The sequence below is a fragment of the Nymphalis io genome, chromosome 20 (assembly GCF_905147045.1).
Source record: "Nymphalis io chromosome 20, ilAglIoxx1.1, whole genome shotgun sequence".
Taxonomy (NCBI): Eukaryota; Metazoa; Arthropoda; class Insecta; order Lepidoptera; family Nymphalidae; genus Nymphalis; species Nymphalis io.
This window is the reverse complement of record NC_065907.1, coordinates 6,989,444-7,006,468: the sequence shown is the minus strand read 5'-3', so window position 1 is coordinate 7,006,468 and position 17,025 is coordinate 6,989,444. Positions and strand designations below refer to the sequence as shown.

Below are 17,025 nucleotides of genomic sequence, written 5' to 3'. Positions count from 1 at the left end.
AACGGTTGTCACGTGTGAACTTCGCCAACCATAGACTTTGTCTGATTAGAAAGTAATTAACAATCAATACATACGGCTCGTAAAATCTTATACAGGCATGAATTTGAAAACCAAACACGGCCGTAGGCGCCACAAATCGTCCATAATTACGATCGAATTATAATCGAGTAACGCGTCCGGCATTGTTATTCGATTCACGATGCGGGCGTTACATAAGTCTAAATGTTTAAAAAAAATCAGAAAAACGCAAACCTTCGCACGGATCGTAAATTATTACTTAATAATTTCATAGCGTAACACGATATGTCGTTGGCTATGTACGCGAACTTCAGAAACTTCCGCTTACGGCGTTTTTATCCAAGAGTGCTCTTAATAATTTCCTTTATCTCGATCCGCTCGCGCCGGGATCCTCTTAAAATACTTACCCCTACATCCGCTTCTTTTAATAATCTACCGAAGCTATGGAATGCCTCAGTCGATCGTGTTCCCTCTTTACACCGTCTTTTATCTCTCTCCTTTTCGTCGAATAGCAATTAAAGCTTTAAAAAAAAAAGGAATTGCGAAATGAAATTCCTCGTAAGAGTAGTTTGATTCGAGGGACGAATACAGGATTGCGTATACGCTATGTCTTGATTAACCATTTCATAACTTTCAAATTTTAATAATCGGAGCGTGTATAATTACTTCGCAGGTTGCATTGTTCGAAGCCACTGAACAGGTATGCAGCAACCTGTCAATTAACGAGCATACTGGATTTTACACAAATTCGCCTAAACAAACTATCGTACAATTAAACGTGAACTAATGACCACTTGAAGTGTTCCACGGGTGCTAAAATAACAAGGCATTTAAACGGGAAACGAAATTCCAAGATCGTAAATAATGATTAGTCATAGGATAGATAAAGAAAATAATCTCATCAAGAGAATGAATAGACAATAAAGTTTACCGGTCTTATTATTATGGTTCATTTGAGGCGAGCTCCTAAGAAAATACTCCTTTTTCAAATCATCCGCTAGTTTACGGTCAATTTCTGACATTTTACTACGCCTTGAACATTTACGGCTAATAAATTTGGTTCTATGAATTCGATTTATAGTATATTTTTTCTTTTATATGACAAATGTACACATGACAAGGACGCTGTTAATTACGCTCTAATCGAAAAGGTCAAGATGATTGCAACAGTCTTAAATCGCTTATGGTTTTAAATAAAAATATGTGTTCCATTTTATGACTTGAAGTCGGGCGTCTCGACTCCCGGCCCGTTCTCACGTAAAGCTAGGGCTCGAAGAGCCTTTAAATCTGCAATGATGAAATTCCTTGCGTTCCAGTCTTTATTCATCACACGCGCGATATTTCTAGGAATACTGAGTCGCAGCGCGAGCGACTCACATGCTCTACTCGTATCCGCAACTGCGCGAATAAACCGCTGCCATTATTTAGTATGGGAGGAGGCGCGGTACTTACGTGCTTCGTACGTACTTCGTCGAATTTATAGACGTGTCAAAGGCCGATCGTAGTCTGGGAACCTCCGCGAGAACCCGCGAATCAGAATGACCGATTATAAGCAGATACGATGACGAGCAAAATCTTCTTATTGCGGATTCAAAGAGGAACAATCTGGGAAAGCCGCGAGACCGTTGTTGATGCAAGTGAAGATTACGGTTATCGTTCGCGTTGAGCTTTTGTATATTTAAACAATTTTCAGTTTATTTCCACAGCGTCTGCCGTGTAGAGAATATAAACGGGCTAATATCCTAGTTACATCTATTACAAGAATCTTACTCATCGGTGTCGTTTAATTTTATTTCATCGCTAGCATAGGTATGCAAAGTGGATTAGGTAAAAAAATCGAGATACGTATCGTATAAGAATCATGTTGAAACTTGTATTTGAACGGCATCGCGCGTCATCCTCGAAAGAAATCCGGATGAACTGATCACGAGATTTGTTTTTCAACGTGGCTTAGGTTTCATCGCTTCACCCTTCTCAGAGCTTATCGTCGATCACTGCGGAGCGGGGGCCGGAGCGGGCATCACCCGAAATTTGTTAAGTCCGCTTTTATTTTTTTAATTATGTTTCATTCAAATCATTCCGTTGTTTATGGCCGACATTTTCATTTTTGGAATTCCTCGAGTCCTGAGTACGGTCCGTCTGCCGAATGCCGGTGATGCCATGTGAAATTAAAGTCTGTTTTTTTTTTCACTTCGTCCAGATTCAAAAGTCCAGAATTCCGTTCTTGAAGTCGCTTTTTTCGCGATGATTGTAATTGAGGGCAATAAATTGTAAATGTCCGACTTATTTCGTGTATACGACCTCCGTATAGTCGTTAGCGTCGAAAATGTTGTTACGTCTGTCTTAATGTTTCCTAGGTACGTTCCTAATCGTCACAGATATAAAGTATAACGTTTCGTTAAATTTACGACCCGTTTTTCAACTTTTTAATGCTTCCCAGTAAAGCAGACAGCGGTAATTAATCCTTTCATAATGAATCTCGGTTAATTTCTTTACGATGGTCACCTCTATGTTTACCTTTCCCAAGTATTTGTGGCAACACTGGCGCTTTATAGCCACCATGATAATAATTTTGATGTTTCTCTGACTAGTACTTAAATCGGTCAGTTTAAGTTTCTTAATCATTTTAATTATGAACTCAAATTATATTAGTATTATATTAGTGTGAAAATGTTAAGCCTGCCTTTTTTAACTGAATTGTGGGCTTGAATTCTTGGTCAGGTATAAAAAATAATGTTATTAAACCGACATAATAATATATTTTATGTTTTATAGCATACGATAAATATTTCTAATTCAAAATGTCTTGATCAAAATTTGATTCAGTGAAGTGTTTTTTTTTTTTCTTTTAAATGAGCAACTAAAATATTATAGTACTACAAATCACGTTCTGAAAGAATACCAAAAATCCTATCAACCAATCATGAAACTGTTCTCTTTATCATTAACGCTTCCATTAGTCAATACCATTTCTGAGAGCAAACAAAAATTTCTCTCTTAACAATTTAAATTTGGAACGTCATAAGTTCACATAGACCGCGAGGTCGCTCGCTTTGACGTCTTTTGTCTATATGCGCTGTAACAGACGGTCCAATATACCAACAGGTATGATCCGACCACTTGACGAAGTATCTCGAAAAATAAACACAACGTGAATGTAATGGTATTTACAATTTATCAGTATAACATATGTATAGGCTTAATACCGCTCGCCATAGTTATTCGTGTTTACCACGAAACTGCTTAGCATTCTAACCGAATGCATGTGTACTGTCGCCAATAAAATGTCGACCTGGATATTTTTTGTACGAGAATATTTGTACACGAAATCTCTCATTCACACGGTATCAAATACGATGTTTATGTTACGTAGCATGTACACTTATTTAATTTAAAGGTCCAATTTGTATTGTGAATCATCGGGTCAATGATCTGAGTAATGGCAATACCAAAATAGAAAGAGATATAATTAATTAAAAGCATTAATAATTTGGATTATACAAGTTCGAATCGCTTTAATACTTCACGCTTCAAGTTCTATATTGAGCAGACATTGAAATTTGCATATATTTTAATTTGACGTACGGTTTTAAAAATCTAATCTTCCTGTATTAACAAACGCTCCAACAATTTTGTCTGAATATAAAGATTACGTTGCATATCAAACCTTATTTCAAAGGCTTGAAAAATCCGAGTCTAATTCTACTCGGGATGTAGTTAAATGTTAAAAACCTGTCCGAAGCGATGTTACCACACTAGTGAAGTGTGAAATATGAAATCACGACTCTTCCACTTGCCCGGCTATTTGTGTTCCGAATAACTAGATATTTTCTCATGTTGTAACAAGCTCGTGGTCTTTTTTTATGTTTTATTATTTCGATTCAGCTATTGGACGAAAATATGTATTAATCTAATAGGTATTTATTATTATATTTTAAACTGTTCGATGTACAAAAATTCTAAATTCTATTAAAAAAAAAGTTTTTTTATTTTATTTTTTTGGAATAAATAATAAGTAATAGCAAAGCAAATACATACCATCTGTTGCAGCTTCACGCGCTTTCATTGAACAAAGGGAAACAAAACAATAAATAAGTTATACAAACAATGGCGACCGAAACACGTGCATGAAAGATGCGCGAAAGTAGCGGTCACCTGATTATACCTTTTGTCCAAGAGTTGTAAAACATCCCAAACAGATGGAGTTTACAAACAAAACGTAAAAATACGATTCCTTTCCCACGTATCCTTACATTTCGGGGTCTTTAATTAATAACGAAACAGGCTCTGATATGGAAGTCTCCTCTTTAAGCACCCTCATAAAACGATTATCAAATAATTTCCCGGCTTTCAGACCACGGTATCATTCTATTGCATTCGTTTGAGCCAGTAATACAATTTAACGCATCGCATTCAAAGGGATTGTTTATGATCCACGATACGGTACTATCTCACGATATCGAAAACTGTAAATGTTATTTTATTATATTAAATGTCAGATAATTAAAATTGTCAATGACCGATATACGAAAATTTAGAACAATGCAAACAAATGAAATCGAAACGTTTGAATGCCAAGTAGGATTTTATAAATAAAGTTGATTATACACTAGCGAGGAGGTTTCCACCAGTAGACAAGCCCGTGCAAGTATTATAAGTATACGGTATCACCGGCTCGGCACGTTTATAAAGGCTACCTGTACACGTACGCTTACGTCGTCGTCCGCTTTTTATGGGCTGCCTCGAGAGTCACTGTCGTGGGAACCGGCATATACTTACGCCCGACTACAGCTGACCGAAATGCGCTCTCCATACTCGATTAACAAATCAATACGCCGTATACTACGACCCACCATATTTGATCATGCAAACAAATCATATTAATTTATTTCGACAACCGTGCCCTCGCTCCTTATAAAGACAGAGAACAGTTTACGCTAAATTGACGTTACATTGACGAAAGATACTTGTCGTGGTTAAGGTTCAAATTCGTTTAGTTGTACAATCGGGTCGCCTGTTTGGTATTCAGTAATGTTCGATAACACGTCCGCTTGTGTTGTCGATATATTAAACGATGCTCGCTTATTATAAATTCGTCAAAACTTTGTATTGAAAGCTTTAATTGCCCGACTGCGTCTAAAACCAATGCAAAAACCAGTGCATTTTTACCGTATACAGCCGTGTGATGTGCGTTGGGAAACTGGATTTCTACTATTGATTTCCACCATCCGACAATGATTATTGTTCGTTAGAGAGGCTCATATCAGTTCCTATGCAAATAGCTCATTGTTAGTTCTCGCTGATGTAAATTATGTTTTCATTCATCAAGCTAATTGACAATGGGGGACATCTGTCAGATCTGAATCACTCCTTAAGAGTTCGTGTGGTGATCTTATGAAGAAATTAAAATGGTGACCCTTTACATCCGTTAGGCGCAGCTGCAGACGACTTGTGACGTGTATGTATTTGATTACATTTGGTCACGGGCTTCGACTGTTTTTGAGGATTTGAAACGTCATTTACCGTCATCGGTCATCGCCGTCCGATTACCGTATTGATATTGAGTGACCCGTTTTTTTTTTCATAAATTTCTTTGCTATTACTAAATATTATCAAAACGTGTCACGCAACGCATTATCATTCTAAATTAAATTGGGACACTAATCATTGAATCTGATTAAACCTAAAAAACTCAACTTAATGGAACTTGAATTACTCGGTTACTTTGTGGGAGCACAATATTAACATACCCCAATTATAAGTTAATTAAATTTAAATATTTTTGAATTGATTACAACTAGTTTTTTTTAATTAAAAAGATAATTTCACGATTAGAACTATCATTGCTTATAAATAATTCTAGTTCAAAATTCCTAAGTCAACTGTAATTAAAATTTTATAGTGCAACTATTATATATCGTATGTGTTCGCTGTATCGGAATGACGCCTCCCTTTTTTATTGTATTAACAACCGGTTCCACGGGAGTGATGAGAGAAATTTCATAAAGCGCAACAATTTTACACATTTTTGCATGAACGAAATCCGAATCGTCATAAAAGCCATTGATAAAGTTGACGGGCGCCTACAAGCTGTTGACTCCACGTCTTATCACTGATAATCGATTTTCGACTGCCGTTTCGCCTCCTTATGTAAACACCGACAAATGTCAATAGCTTACTATCTGATACGCACCCGTTAACATTTTTTTTTTTCGAAGCGACGGTAACATTACAATATTCCATATTGGGCGTTAAGTACTCCAGCATTCGCCTTATTGCGCTAGTTGTATTTTTAGCTCGTATTATAACAATTCAACCATCTGCTCCTTGGTTCACCTGTCTATCATGTTGTTAATTTACACTCATCCGCCATACTGAACGACGTCGTAAAGTAAAGGAAATATTTGAAATGCTCGAACGCCGCACCCATTTTAAAGGTCTCAGCTTAAGATGGTAGGATATCTTGGGTTATCTCATTGTGAGACGAACGACACCAACGCGTACTGGTTGAACTTTTAAGTGAAGAATGTACCTTTAACTTTATAGTCGTTTAATAAACTTTCCATTTATAGCTAACTCGATTTTTATTTTGTTATAATTGTATTCTTTTTTTTTCAGGGAACCTTCTCGCTTATAGTCGAAGCGTGGCACGATACGAACGAGACGTCGAGATCTGACGGTAAGTCAATTTCGTAAATTTTTGGCGATTACGATAAAAAGTGTCATGAAAACTTTGGAGTTTTTGTATAATTCATATCACGTTTGTCACGACTCGCTCACATTCAGATTTCACTGTAATTCTGGGTGTTTATCGTGCATTTAACGGACAGTATGTATATTTGAATGCTTATATTATCATATCGTGGAAGACAAAAATGTTCCCATGGTGTGGACGATTGGTGTTCAAAGCACGCGGCTGCGCGCGTGAGTCGCTTCGCAATGCTCGTCGTATTCTAATAAACTCAGCCTTCTGTAGGACGAAAATTTAGTAGAAATGTTCTAATATATTCCGATGGACGATGACCGATACCTAGACGAAATTATTCATTGCTTATTGGAGGATTAGACGATAACGAATATTTATCCTCACGTAATGCTGCTATCTAAAAAATAACACGAATGTTTGCCATATGCCAAATAGATTCAAATAACAATCATCTAAAATAATGTGTATACGATAGAATTGATTTTAAAGTTTGGCTTATTGCGTTTGACTTCCCAAGCGGAGTTTAAACGCCCAATAAAGAATCCATAATTTTATGGCTTACATGCGACATGACGTGACCGAAAAAACGATTCCCAATGAGTTGTTACCGCACAAACATAAATACATCAAAATAATTCGCTGCGTGTATTCATAGATAGCGACATAGATAAATTAATAAATCAAAAGCACTAAATAAAACAAAATAACAGCGAACGGCTCTGTCTGATTCGATATTTTAAAAACACAAAAATAGCGAACGCGAAAACTGACTGGTGACGCCCATTTCTTAATTAGTTTTTCATCCCGCTGCACTCTGACCGACATAATTACTACTCCTGACCGGGTAACAAAAACTGTGGGTGATTTACTTAAAAGAGATTTATAGATATGGAGGAGTGTTACGGGCCGGTTTACCGAAAATCATTAGCGTTCGAAGTGGATAGCTTAAGAGGACGGGTATATTTTTAATACGGCGCGGGAGCGATGGGCGGCGCCGACGCACTACCGAGAAATGTTACCAACAGAAATCTAATCAACCATAATAACAGGTTACATGCACGCCGTTTGTGTTCACTCACTATCGACCCATTGGACTAATGTTTAATTAAATCACATTCAGTTTTTTTTAATATGATACAGCTGCATTCAAAATGAAATCTGTTGTTTGGTTACCGCAATACCCATATGCATCTTAGGATACGGCGGAGAAAAAGTCCAAGAAACGCGAATAATAGCTACACAAAACATGCATGAATGCAATATATCACAGATAAGTACGAATGCAACAATGAGCTGATGGCTTACGGGGTCGTAGAAAGGGATTCTTGTACTAAACAAATACCCGCCCAACAATGGACTGGTTCGCTTGCAATTCTGACGTCGCTCGCTCCTTCACCGAAATCTTTTGTGCGCCGCCCGAGGCAATCGGGGTTGCACCTGGAATGCACTAACGGCCTAACGTATTGTTTACATAATGCTAAAAACTTGCCTCCGAGGAAATAAAATTTAGTTTACACTTCATCTTTCGTCGTCGTATGGCTTGACTGGATAAAAAATCACGGAAGATGGTCCGGAAGGTTCAATTTATGATGTAACAGGCGTTGGCTCACCGGGAAGCGTTGTCGACAGATGCTAAGCACATGCTCCGGATAATAGGTGAGCAACAATGTCTCACCCCGTGCGTTTTGTTTATCGAGTCGCCACTCCGTTTACGATTATTGCACTGTCTCGATTTACACCTACGTATTGTTTGAACAAGAATAGGAGCGTGTGAAAAGAGAGTAGTGATAACAGATACGTAAGGCAATTACGTGTCTGGTCTGGCGCGGAGTACCTAAACAGCCGCGGGGCCGCTGTCTAATATTACAAACGAAATCCGATTATGATACTGTTATGTGACAGCTCTTTTTCCTTAAAAAAATACAATAAACATTTTAGTTTGAATTCATAATTTATGCAAAAATAATTTTAATAGAATAAATACGTCACGAAAACTTCTGTGTTAACAAAAACGCTTGTTTGTTGTTTATTATACTTTTTTTTTTTAATGAACAATAGAGTAATTCTTCTTTTTTAAATAGTTTTATAATTCAGTATTTTGGTTGTTAGTTATCAAATTACCCAAGAGCTTTAAACCGTCAAATACTGACACGAAATTGTCCGACTGTTTATCCAGTGCAGGGCGCGACGACAAGCGCGCACTCGAATTCAAATACACGTCGAGCATATTAGAAGTGGACAGTTTTATAAACAAAAGAAGTGAGTCGTTTGTGTACACGGTCCATTGATGAGATGCCGTTTCCCACAGCGCCAGCGGCAACGTGTCGGCCGGTTAGGCAGGTGTCTAAAACGAGAAATCGAGACAACTGTCAATGATTCGCCTGTAAAACGGGACAAAAACATGGCGATTTCGTTTTCATTCATGTTGGACGCGAGCTCCCAGCAATTAGACCATCACCGAACCAGATCGAGTACTAGTTGTCAATCCACAACCTATATAATGAACTAGAACGAGCATCCGGTGGCCTTATTGATTGATCGGCGATCAACGGAAGCCGGTTCGCGTGATCCCATCCCCTGTCTTCCCTAAAATCGCATTTAAAATATACCAAATCGACGGCGTCCGCCTCTGATATCGAGCTCAAGTCAAATTATCTGTTATTTCGCTTTCTTTTGTTTGTATCGGTGAATTTATTCTTATTTTATTTGTGTGACCTCTGGGCACGTAATTACGGGTTATGAGACGTCAGAACAGCACGTACCGGTGTTGTTGCCCCGTTCTGCTTTAAATGTGTTATTTATTTGTAAATTGGAACTACATTAATAGACGCAATAGGATACACCTTCATTTAATATCGTTTCGACAATAATTTGGGATGATTAGTGTAATTTGTACCGGCTCCGCAACATCGAATGAAATCTTTTAACTTCTTTATTGTACGTAGAAGGCAAAAAGCGATGTGCAATTTTTCTACAAATTACAGCTGTCTGGGTTGGCTATAATGTAAGGATGAAAAGTTTTCATATATGCATTTTTTTAATATATAATGGTTAATATTTAAACTTAATTTTATAAAATATACTATCATACGTTGTCTAAAAGCTCATATATCAGTCGGGTTGCAACCCTAGCGCACCTGAGCCAAGTGCACGGTTGCCATAATTCTCTGCGCACATTCGAACTAAATTGCACGCCGCTCCGACTCCGTTCCCACACATCATTTTTCTAATTCCCTCCGAACTCTGCACTTCGCTTTAATAACGCTTCTTTGTAACGAACGTATCATATTACACCATCCTTTAAAATTACCACACAAAGATTTATAATGTTGTTGTATATTAGATATTATTTTCTTTCTTTTATTTCGATTGTCGATCACGTTCGTACGATATGTCGATAAAAGGCATGGCGAGTTCACGCGCTAAAATCTATCCAATAACACGATTTACGTTTTCTATTCGAATCGATCGCGGATTGAATTTATTGATATTTATTATATTTTCGTTGGGCGAGCTCCGAGTGTAGGTACGTGTTTTATCTTCTAGATTTATTGCACAGATACGATCGGTGTAAGCTTACGTCCAATTGTATACACTGAGGTATTCCGGCTTCGCATTGCGATTCTTCGTCAGTTATTACAGGTCATAAAGAATTGCGTAAGAATCATCGAGTAAAAACTTTTTTTATCATACCTTAACTTTTTATTAAAAAAAAAAACATTAAAGTAATGTTGGGACTACTTTATAAATTTTGATTTTAAACAAAAGAAGAATAACCTGATTGGAGATTAATGCAGTCTCATTACTCGATACTCTTTATCGCTGAAACATAACCGACCACACAATACCGAAGAACAATCCTATGCTGTCGAATGCCATACGCCACGAAATTAGTCGGGATCGATCGTTTTTATATACCTTTTAATTTTGTTTCGCGTCTGGTTTAATTTTATCTGCTGTCGGGATTACCGGCTTAGGAATGTAACGTCGAGCGTAGCAAAAAGAGAAAAAGTGGGCATACACGAAGAGAGATAAATAAAGGAACTGGTCGACGCTAAGGTTTCCCAGCGCGCCTCCGTCTCACAACTCACATCGCTTTGATGAATGGATTGGCAGTTTATTTTTTTAATCAGTGCGGGTAGTTTGCGCGGAACAGTTTTTGTGGGCAGTTATGCGAGTTGAGCCTTCCTTGCTCTCGTTACCATTTTTTTCCGACGCTTATACCATATATAGCGCTTATTAGCTGTAAATAGTTAAAGTAACGAGTTACACGAAGCAAGAATGTGGTTAAAACTCTTAATCAATCAAACAGGCGCCAACGAACCAAAATAGTGAATCACGCTTGGGAACAATGAAATCTCGCGTTTGAATGCGGGCGTCAAACGGCCCACAGTAACAGGTCAATTTGCTTCCATACCCTTTCCCACGCTGATAAACAAATTACTTTTTCTTTATCGAATTAAGCCGTGTCGTTATCCTTATAAGATTTCGATCTCATTCTGCGGTTGCATTAGACGAATGTGTATCTTCCCGCGTTTATATAGAGTTGGAAATCGTATGTTAAAATATTTTGTTATTTCAGATTCACTCATTGCGCGGATGACAAAGCAGAGCATAGCTGACGTTGGAGGGCCATGGATAGAGGAGGAACAGCGGTGGGGCAATGTAGGCGGAGCACATCTAAAACTATCCTACCGGGTTACTTGTGCGGCGCACTACTACGGACCAGGGTGTGAAGTTCTCTGCAGACCAAGAGACGATGCCTTTGGACACTACACCTGTTCTCCTTCTGGTGAAATCGTTTGCAAGACCGGATGGACCGGGGATTACTGCTCGAAACGTAAGTTGATTTCATAATACGTTTATACGGTAACATCTGTCAAACAGTTGATGTGCGTAGCGCATGTAAATGATTATTAAAATAGCATTCCTAATTTCAGTCTTCCTCATTAATGGGTTACGATGACAAATTCGGTCGAACATCCTCTCATAAACCTAATTTAAACATGACCTTTCACGTGGCACATGTAATGCTTTCTAACCTCAATACTGAGTCATCGAGGTCAAGGGAGGTTCGCAACCTCCCATAATCCGAAACTATACCATCCTAGAATGTTATTAATGTAAAATATTTTACATTATAATTATACATAGTAAATAATTAAGTTGCCTACATTATTGAAACAAACATTACTTTCTTTATAAATTTCTACTTTAGTAATGTTAATGACCTTTCATAGTGAGTTCTTCAACTAAATTCTTGAGTTCAAAAACCTAAAAATGACCGCATGGAGACGTCGCTTCCTTTTAATAGATATTAATAATATTTCAGCTGTTAACAAGTTCATTACATTTTTTAAAAGTTATTGTTTTAATGTTAAATTTTTCTCATCTTGTTATATTATAATTAATTCCTTAAATTCGTTTTATAATCGTCGGATCGTTGATTCAAATATTTAATTCTAGATATGTATCTTCATCCATCATTAAAATTTATTGCGCGGCATAAACTAAATCACTAACATTAATGTTTCGTTCGTTCAATTCAAAGTCGGATCGAGATGATAAATAATTAAAAAAAACTTATCACTTTGATTTAGCTTACTTTTAAGTTATCGATTTAATAAAAATAGATATTTAAATGAAAATACTTAAAACTATTGTCACATGTTTAACGGCGAGCGTGCGACCGATCAAGTGTGGTCTTTGAATGCTGCCGGATTTGTAAACAAAAGCAAGAGAAAACACCGCCCGCCGTCTTATTAGCGACATACATCAATGCTTATACCCTTTTTATTATCACTCTCATAGGAACGTTTTCAATATATTTCCAAATATTAATTTATTAAAAAACTGAACTTTTTGATCTTATCAATAAGTGTAATTTACAAAGAAAGTCGGCGTTAAAGAGATTAGACTCGTTGATTACATTGCACCCACTTTTCCCAGTTCCGCAGAGCAAAACAGCGATTGATTTGCAATTCTAATGAATAGCGATCAAGCGGATGGCTGTCAATAAAAAATCTAAACGTTTCAAACGTCATTACGACGTTCTGACGTATGTTAAACACATCGCGTCTTGTATTGTAAAACAAAGCGGTTCGTCTCAAGATGCATTGTGGCGGGCGGATGTCGCGTCGCAATCTCGGCAGCCCCACCTGCCGCCGCGTTCCCACACTCCGGCGCCGTAAAAAAACGCGCGAGAGAGAGACACTGCACCTTGCTTCGCGTAGCGCGGCATCTCGCTCGCACACCAGGGCTGTCCGCCCGCTAGCCATTCGATCCTAGGACAACCACGCGACGGGATAACCACGAAATCACAATTTTCTGGTAAAAGTAAACAGTTGCGGTCGAGAAATATGCCAACTATTTATGATGGGCGAGAAATTTCTTAACTTGGCGTGAGAGAAACTTTAATAATATTTTACTTTCTCTTAAAATGTTTTAGTTACATATGAAATACAATGAAAGACGAATGAACCTCGTCCATAGTACATGAGTACATCGGTGATTACGAAAATGTAAAAGCGAGTGAAGCGGCCATAATGAAATGAAAACATCGCTCTACGCTTGCACACGCACACATTGCTCCACGGGCCGCAATACAGACGCCGCGAACCGGGTCGAAAACACCTTTAAACGAGAACCAAACTCCAATCGAAATAAACATTGTACTTGACCGTGTCATGAAACTTGCCTCACATCTGCCGAACGGTATCTCGTTTTCTGGGAAAGCCTAACATCCAGAAAACTTATTTGCATGTCCCGACGGCATTATCTCGATCGTCCAGCTCTCCTTCTTAATGATAGGGTAAACATCGCCAGCGAACCCCTTTACGGCCGCTTAATTTCGCCTAATTGTTAGCGAGAGTTGAGTTCTCACGAATATTACCTTCTGTGTGGAGTCGCAAATCCAATCCCACGCGCACCTAATTTCCGCTTCGACTAGAAACAGATGTCTGAAAAGTTAAATATTTGCTCGATTCTGAACACGTGTGCATCTTCCTTGGAGAAGGACGCTTTTTGTCGTTACCTGACCTCGTAAAGGCCAAAGTTATTTCTTATTTTGTATAGCATTGGCTAGTCGCAGTGCGGCGTGCCTTACCATTAGAAATCGATACGGTTCGTATTCATTGATAATAATTAATAGCTAGGGGAGCGGTAAACATCTATAAACCAGCTCTCGTACACACTTAACCTAATACTTTTTTGAAGTGTAATTTTTATGACTCCCGATTTACCTACCATTCAAGGGTTACGATAAGAGAACTCGAGTAGCATTTGTAGTGGATAGTTCAATTATTATTTAAGTTACAGCTACTCGAAAATCTTAGATGACTCTTGATGCCGACATCGTTTTTATTATCAATGCATCATAATACTATTAATTTTTAACATTATAAATACCCATTTAATGTTTAAAAATAGGAGAATTCAACTAGCAAAAGTAAATACAGCATTCCGTGAAAGTAAATTATATTTTCAATTTCATCTACAACCACCGTGATATGCCATGGAGAATAAATATTAAATAACTTTACCAATTTAGCTGAGTGATTCGTAAGCGGATTTGCGAACGCTTTGAGAGAGTTCGGAGGGCTTTGTGTTAGCCCGGCTGAGTTTAAACCTATATTACGGTCTAGGGAGCGGCGGGCGGACTAATCTCCTTTATTATATCTCCGCCACTGAGCTCGGAAATCCAGAGATATAGCCGACCAGAACTGTTTCCTCGTTCAATTTAGAACACCAAAGCCAGACTTAAATATGCATTAGGATAGGTTATGTGGCGAACAAAATGGCGCCGTCTTAGTATTTTTCTAGTGAGTTAGGGGACTAGTAACGGTCGAATGACGGTTAGACTCCCCGCGCTATCTGCCCCCTTTGTATTCGCTCCGATAACTTGCCCATGCGCACCCGACCGATACGACGCCGCACCGCACTTCTCATTTCAAAACACTATTTTTTTACAACGCTCACTGTGCCATTACTTCTTTTCTTTTTGTTATTAATACCTTCTTCTGTACTTAAACCGCAATGCACACGTACAGTCAAGATTATTCCATTACATTTTCATTACATAGTAAAGCCAGAACAGGGTAAGGTTCGCCGAGTATAACACGTAAATCACACGGTTAACGATGCGCACATATTACGTTCGTAATACATCACGTCCGAATAAAATATAAATGCTTAGAATCCAATATTATGCCATTATGAAATAAAGCGATTCGAAAGACTGGCTTTAAGCTGGAACTGGGTTTTAGGTATGCATATAAGAAAATTAATTTGAGTAATAAAGTTTGTATGGAATCTCGCTTCGGATATAGTTAAAGATAAATGATCAGTGCGCGTGACCTCGCCCCCGACTCGGGACGCTAACGAACCTCTCTCTTTGTTACCGTGTCCTTTGCGATTCTTCATAGATTCCAAAGCTAATACGTGAAACTGCGTACCACTGAGGAATTATCGACCGTTTTTGCTTCGAAGTACCACCGCTAGCGTTCCATTGTGTACATTTAGTCTTTGTGATGCGCTAACGAATCTATTCCTTTGTTGCAGCGAGATGCCTGCCCGGCTGCGATGCGGAGCACGGCCACTGCCTCAAGCCCGACGAATGCATGTGAGTATCTACTTCGCACCTTTGTGCTAAACGCTTAACGTTCTCCCGGCTCTAAATCATTCATCCTCCTCATTCATTGTTCGTTGCTAAGAAAGGCATATTACGCTATTTAGTCGCTTGTTATCACGTTGTATAATTTACTGACGTTTGTTTTTGTTTAATTTCAGTTGTCATTCGGGCTGGGTGGGCGAGCTCTGCGACCAGTGCGAGCGGCATCCGGGATGCGTGCACGGTACCTGTTCTAAGCCGTGGGACTGCATATGCGAGGAAGGCTGGGGTGGTCTATTCTGTAACCAAGATCTAAATTACTGTACGAATCATCGACCCTGTAGAAACGGTGGTACTTGCCACAACACCGGGCAAGGGAGTTACACCTGTGTCTGTCCACCTGAGTACACGGGTCCCGATTGCGAAAAATCACTCCACTCCTGCTTAGTCCGACCTTGTCAAAATGGAGGCGCCTGCGTTCCAGACGAGAGCGGAGAATTATCTTGCGCTTGTCCATCAGGCTACGAAGGAGCTCGCTGCGAAACGAGAAGACTGACTTGCGCAGACCAACCTTGTCGAAACGGTGGCACATGTGAACCACGACCCTCCGGCTTTGTATGTTTGTGTCCTCCGGGCTATGCGGGAGTCGATTGCGCTGTCGAAGCTGACCCCTGCGCTGCTAATCCCTGCCGAAATGGAGCAACTTGCGCACGTGCCGGAGATGGCTTTCGGTGCAGCTGTAAACCAGGTTTTAGGGGAAACCGATGCGAAATCGACATCGACGACTGCGCGGGTATAATTTGCGAACACGGAGGAACCTGCGTGGATTTAGTGAACGGACAGAGATGTCAATGTGCGCCTGGATTCCTAGGTCCGAGGTGCGAAACTCGCGTGGACTTCTGCCTAGCGAAACCCTGCGCGAACGGAGGGGAGTGTCACGTTTTGGACAACGACTATGAGTGCCGTTGTCGACCTGGTTTCGCAGGAAAGGACTGCAGCATCGACGTCGACGAGTGCGCCTCCTCCCCCTGCAGGAACGGCGGAACTTGCCGAGATCGTGTCGACGGCTACCATTGCAACTGTCCACAAGGCTGGGGAGGAAAGTCTTGCACAGTATCATTAGCCGATTTCGCGGCCTCGAAACCGGCGGGCGGACACCTGAGACGAGTCGGCGACGAAACGCCCGAAGAGGAGAGCTTGTCGGGGCGACACGTGGCGCTGATCGCGGCGCTGTCGGCCGTGGTGCCGGCGGCAGCACTAGCGGCCGCCGTGGCCGTCGCGTGCGTGCGGAGGAGGAGGAAGCGAGCGCAGAACGCCGCGGACGCAGAGGCGAGAGCGCAGAACGCGGCCAACGCGGGCGGCGGCGGGCGCGTCATCCGGAACACGTGGGGCAAGTGCGAGGGGCCCGTGCCCGAGTGCCAGAACGCGCACAACGCGGCGGCCGAGGAGTGCAAGCGCAAGACGCTCAACACGGAGAGCGCCGCGCGGCTGCTGGCGGCGCTGGACCCGCGGCTGTCGCGGCTCTCCGCGGACTCGGCGTATTGCGCTAATAGGTCAGTACCAATTCTCTATCACAGCTTTTGTAACCGGATTGAATTTAACATTTTTAATTGTAGATGGATAAAATAATTAAACAATTTTACAAAAACCAATTGTCCCCAATGTAATCTTACATTATTGTCAAAGATTAAAC

General features: G+C 40.0%; 1 protein-coding gene across 2 annotated transcripts in view; it reads left to right on the top strand.

Annotated features, from left to right (window-relative positions):
• Window positions 1-17,025, top strand: part of LOC126776324 (neurogenic locus protein delta) — a 30,976-nt gene that overhangs the window by 11,469 nt on the left and 2,482 nt on the right. The window contains exons 3-6 of one of the 2 annotated variants that reach the window (XM_050498764.1): window positions 6,637-6,697; window positions 11,307-11,564; window positions 15,284-15,344; window positions 15,512-16,885. In XM_050498764.1, the coding sequence (XP_050354721.1) occupies window positions 6,637-6,697; window positions 11,307-11,564; window positions 15,284-15,344; window positions 15,512-16,885 (1,754 nt within the window). Of the gene's footprint in view, window positions 1-6,636; window positions 6,698-10,942; window positions 11,124-11,306; window positions 11,565-15,283; window positions 15,345-15,511; window positions 16,886-17,025 lie in introns of those variants that run through there. The other variant, XM_050498765.1, reaches the window with a different exon arrangement.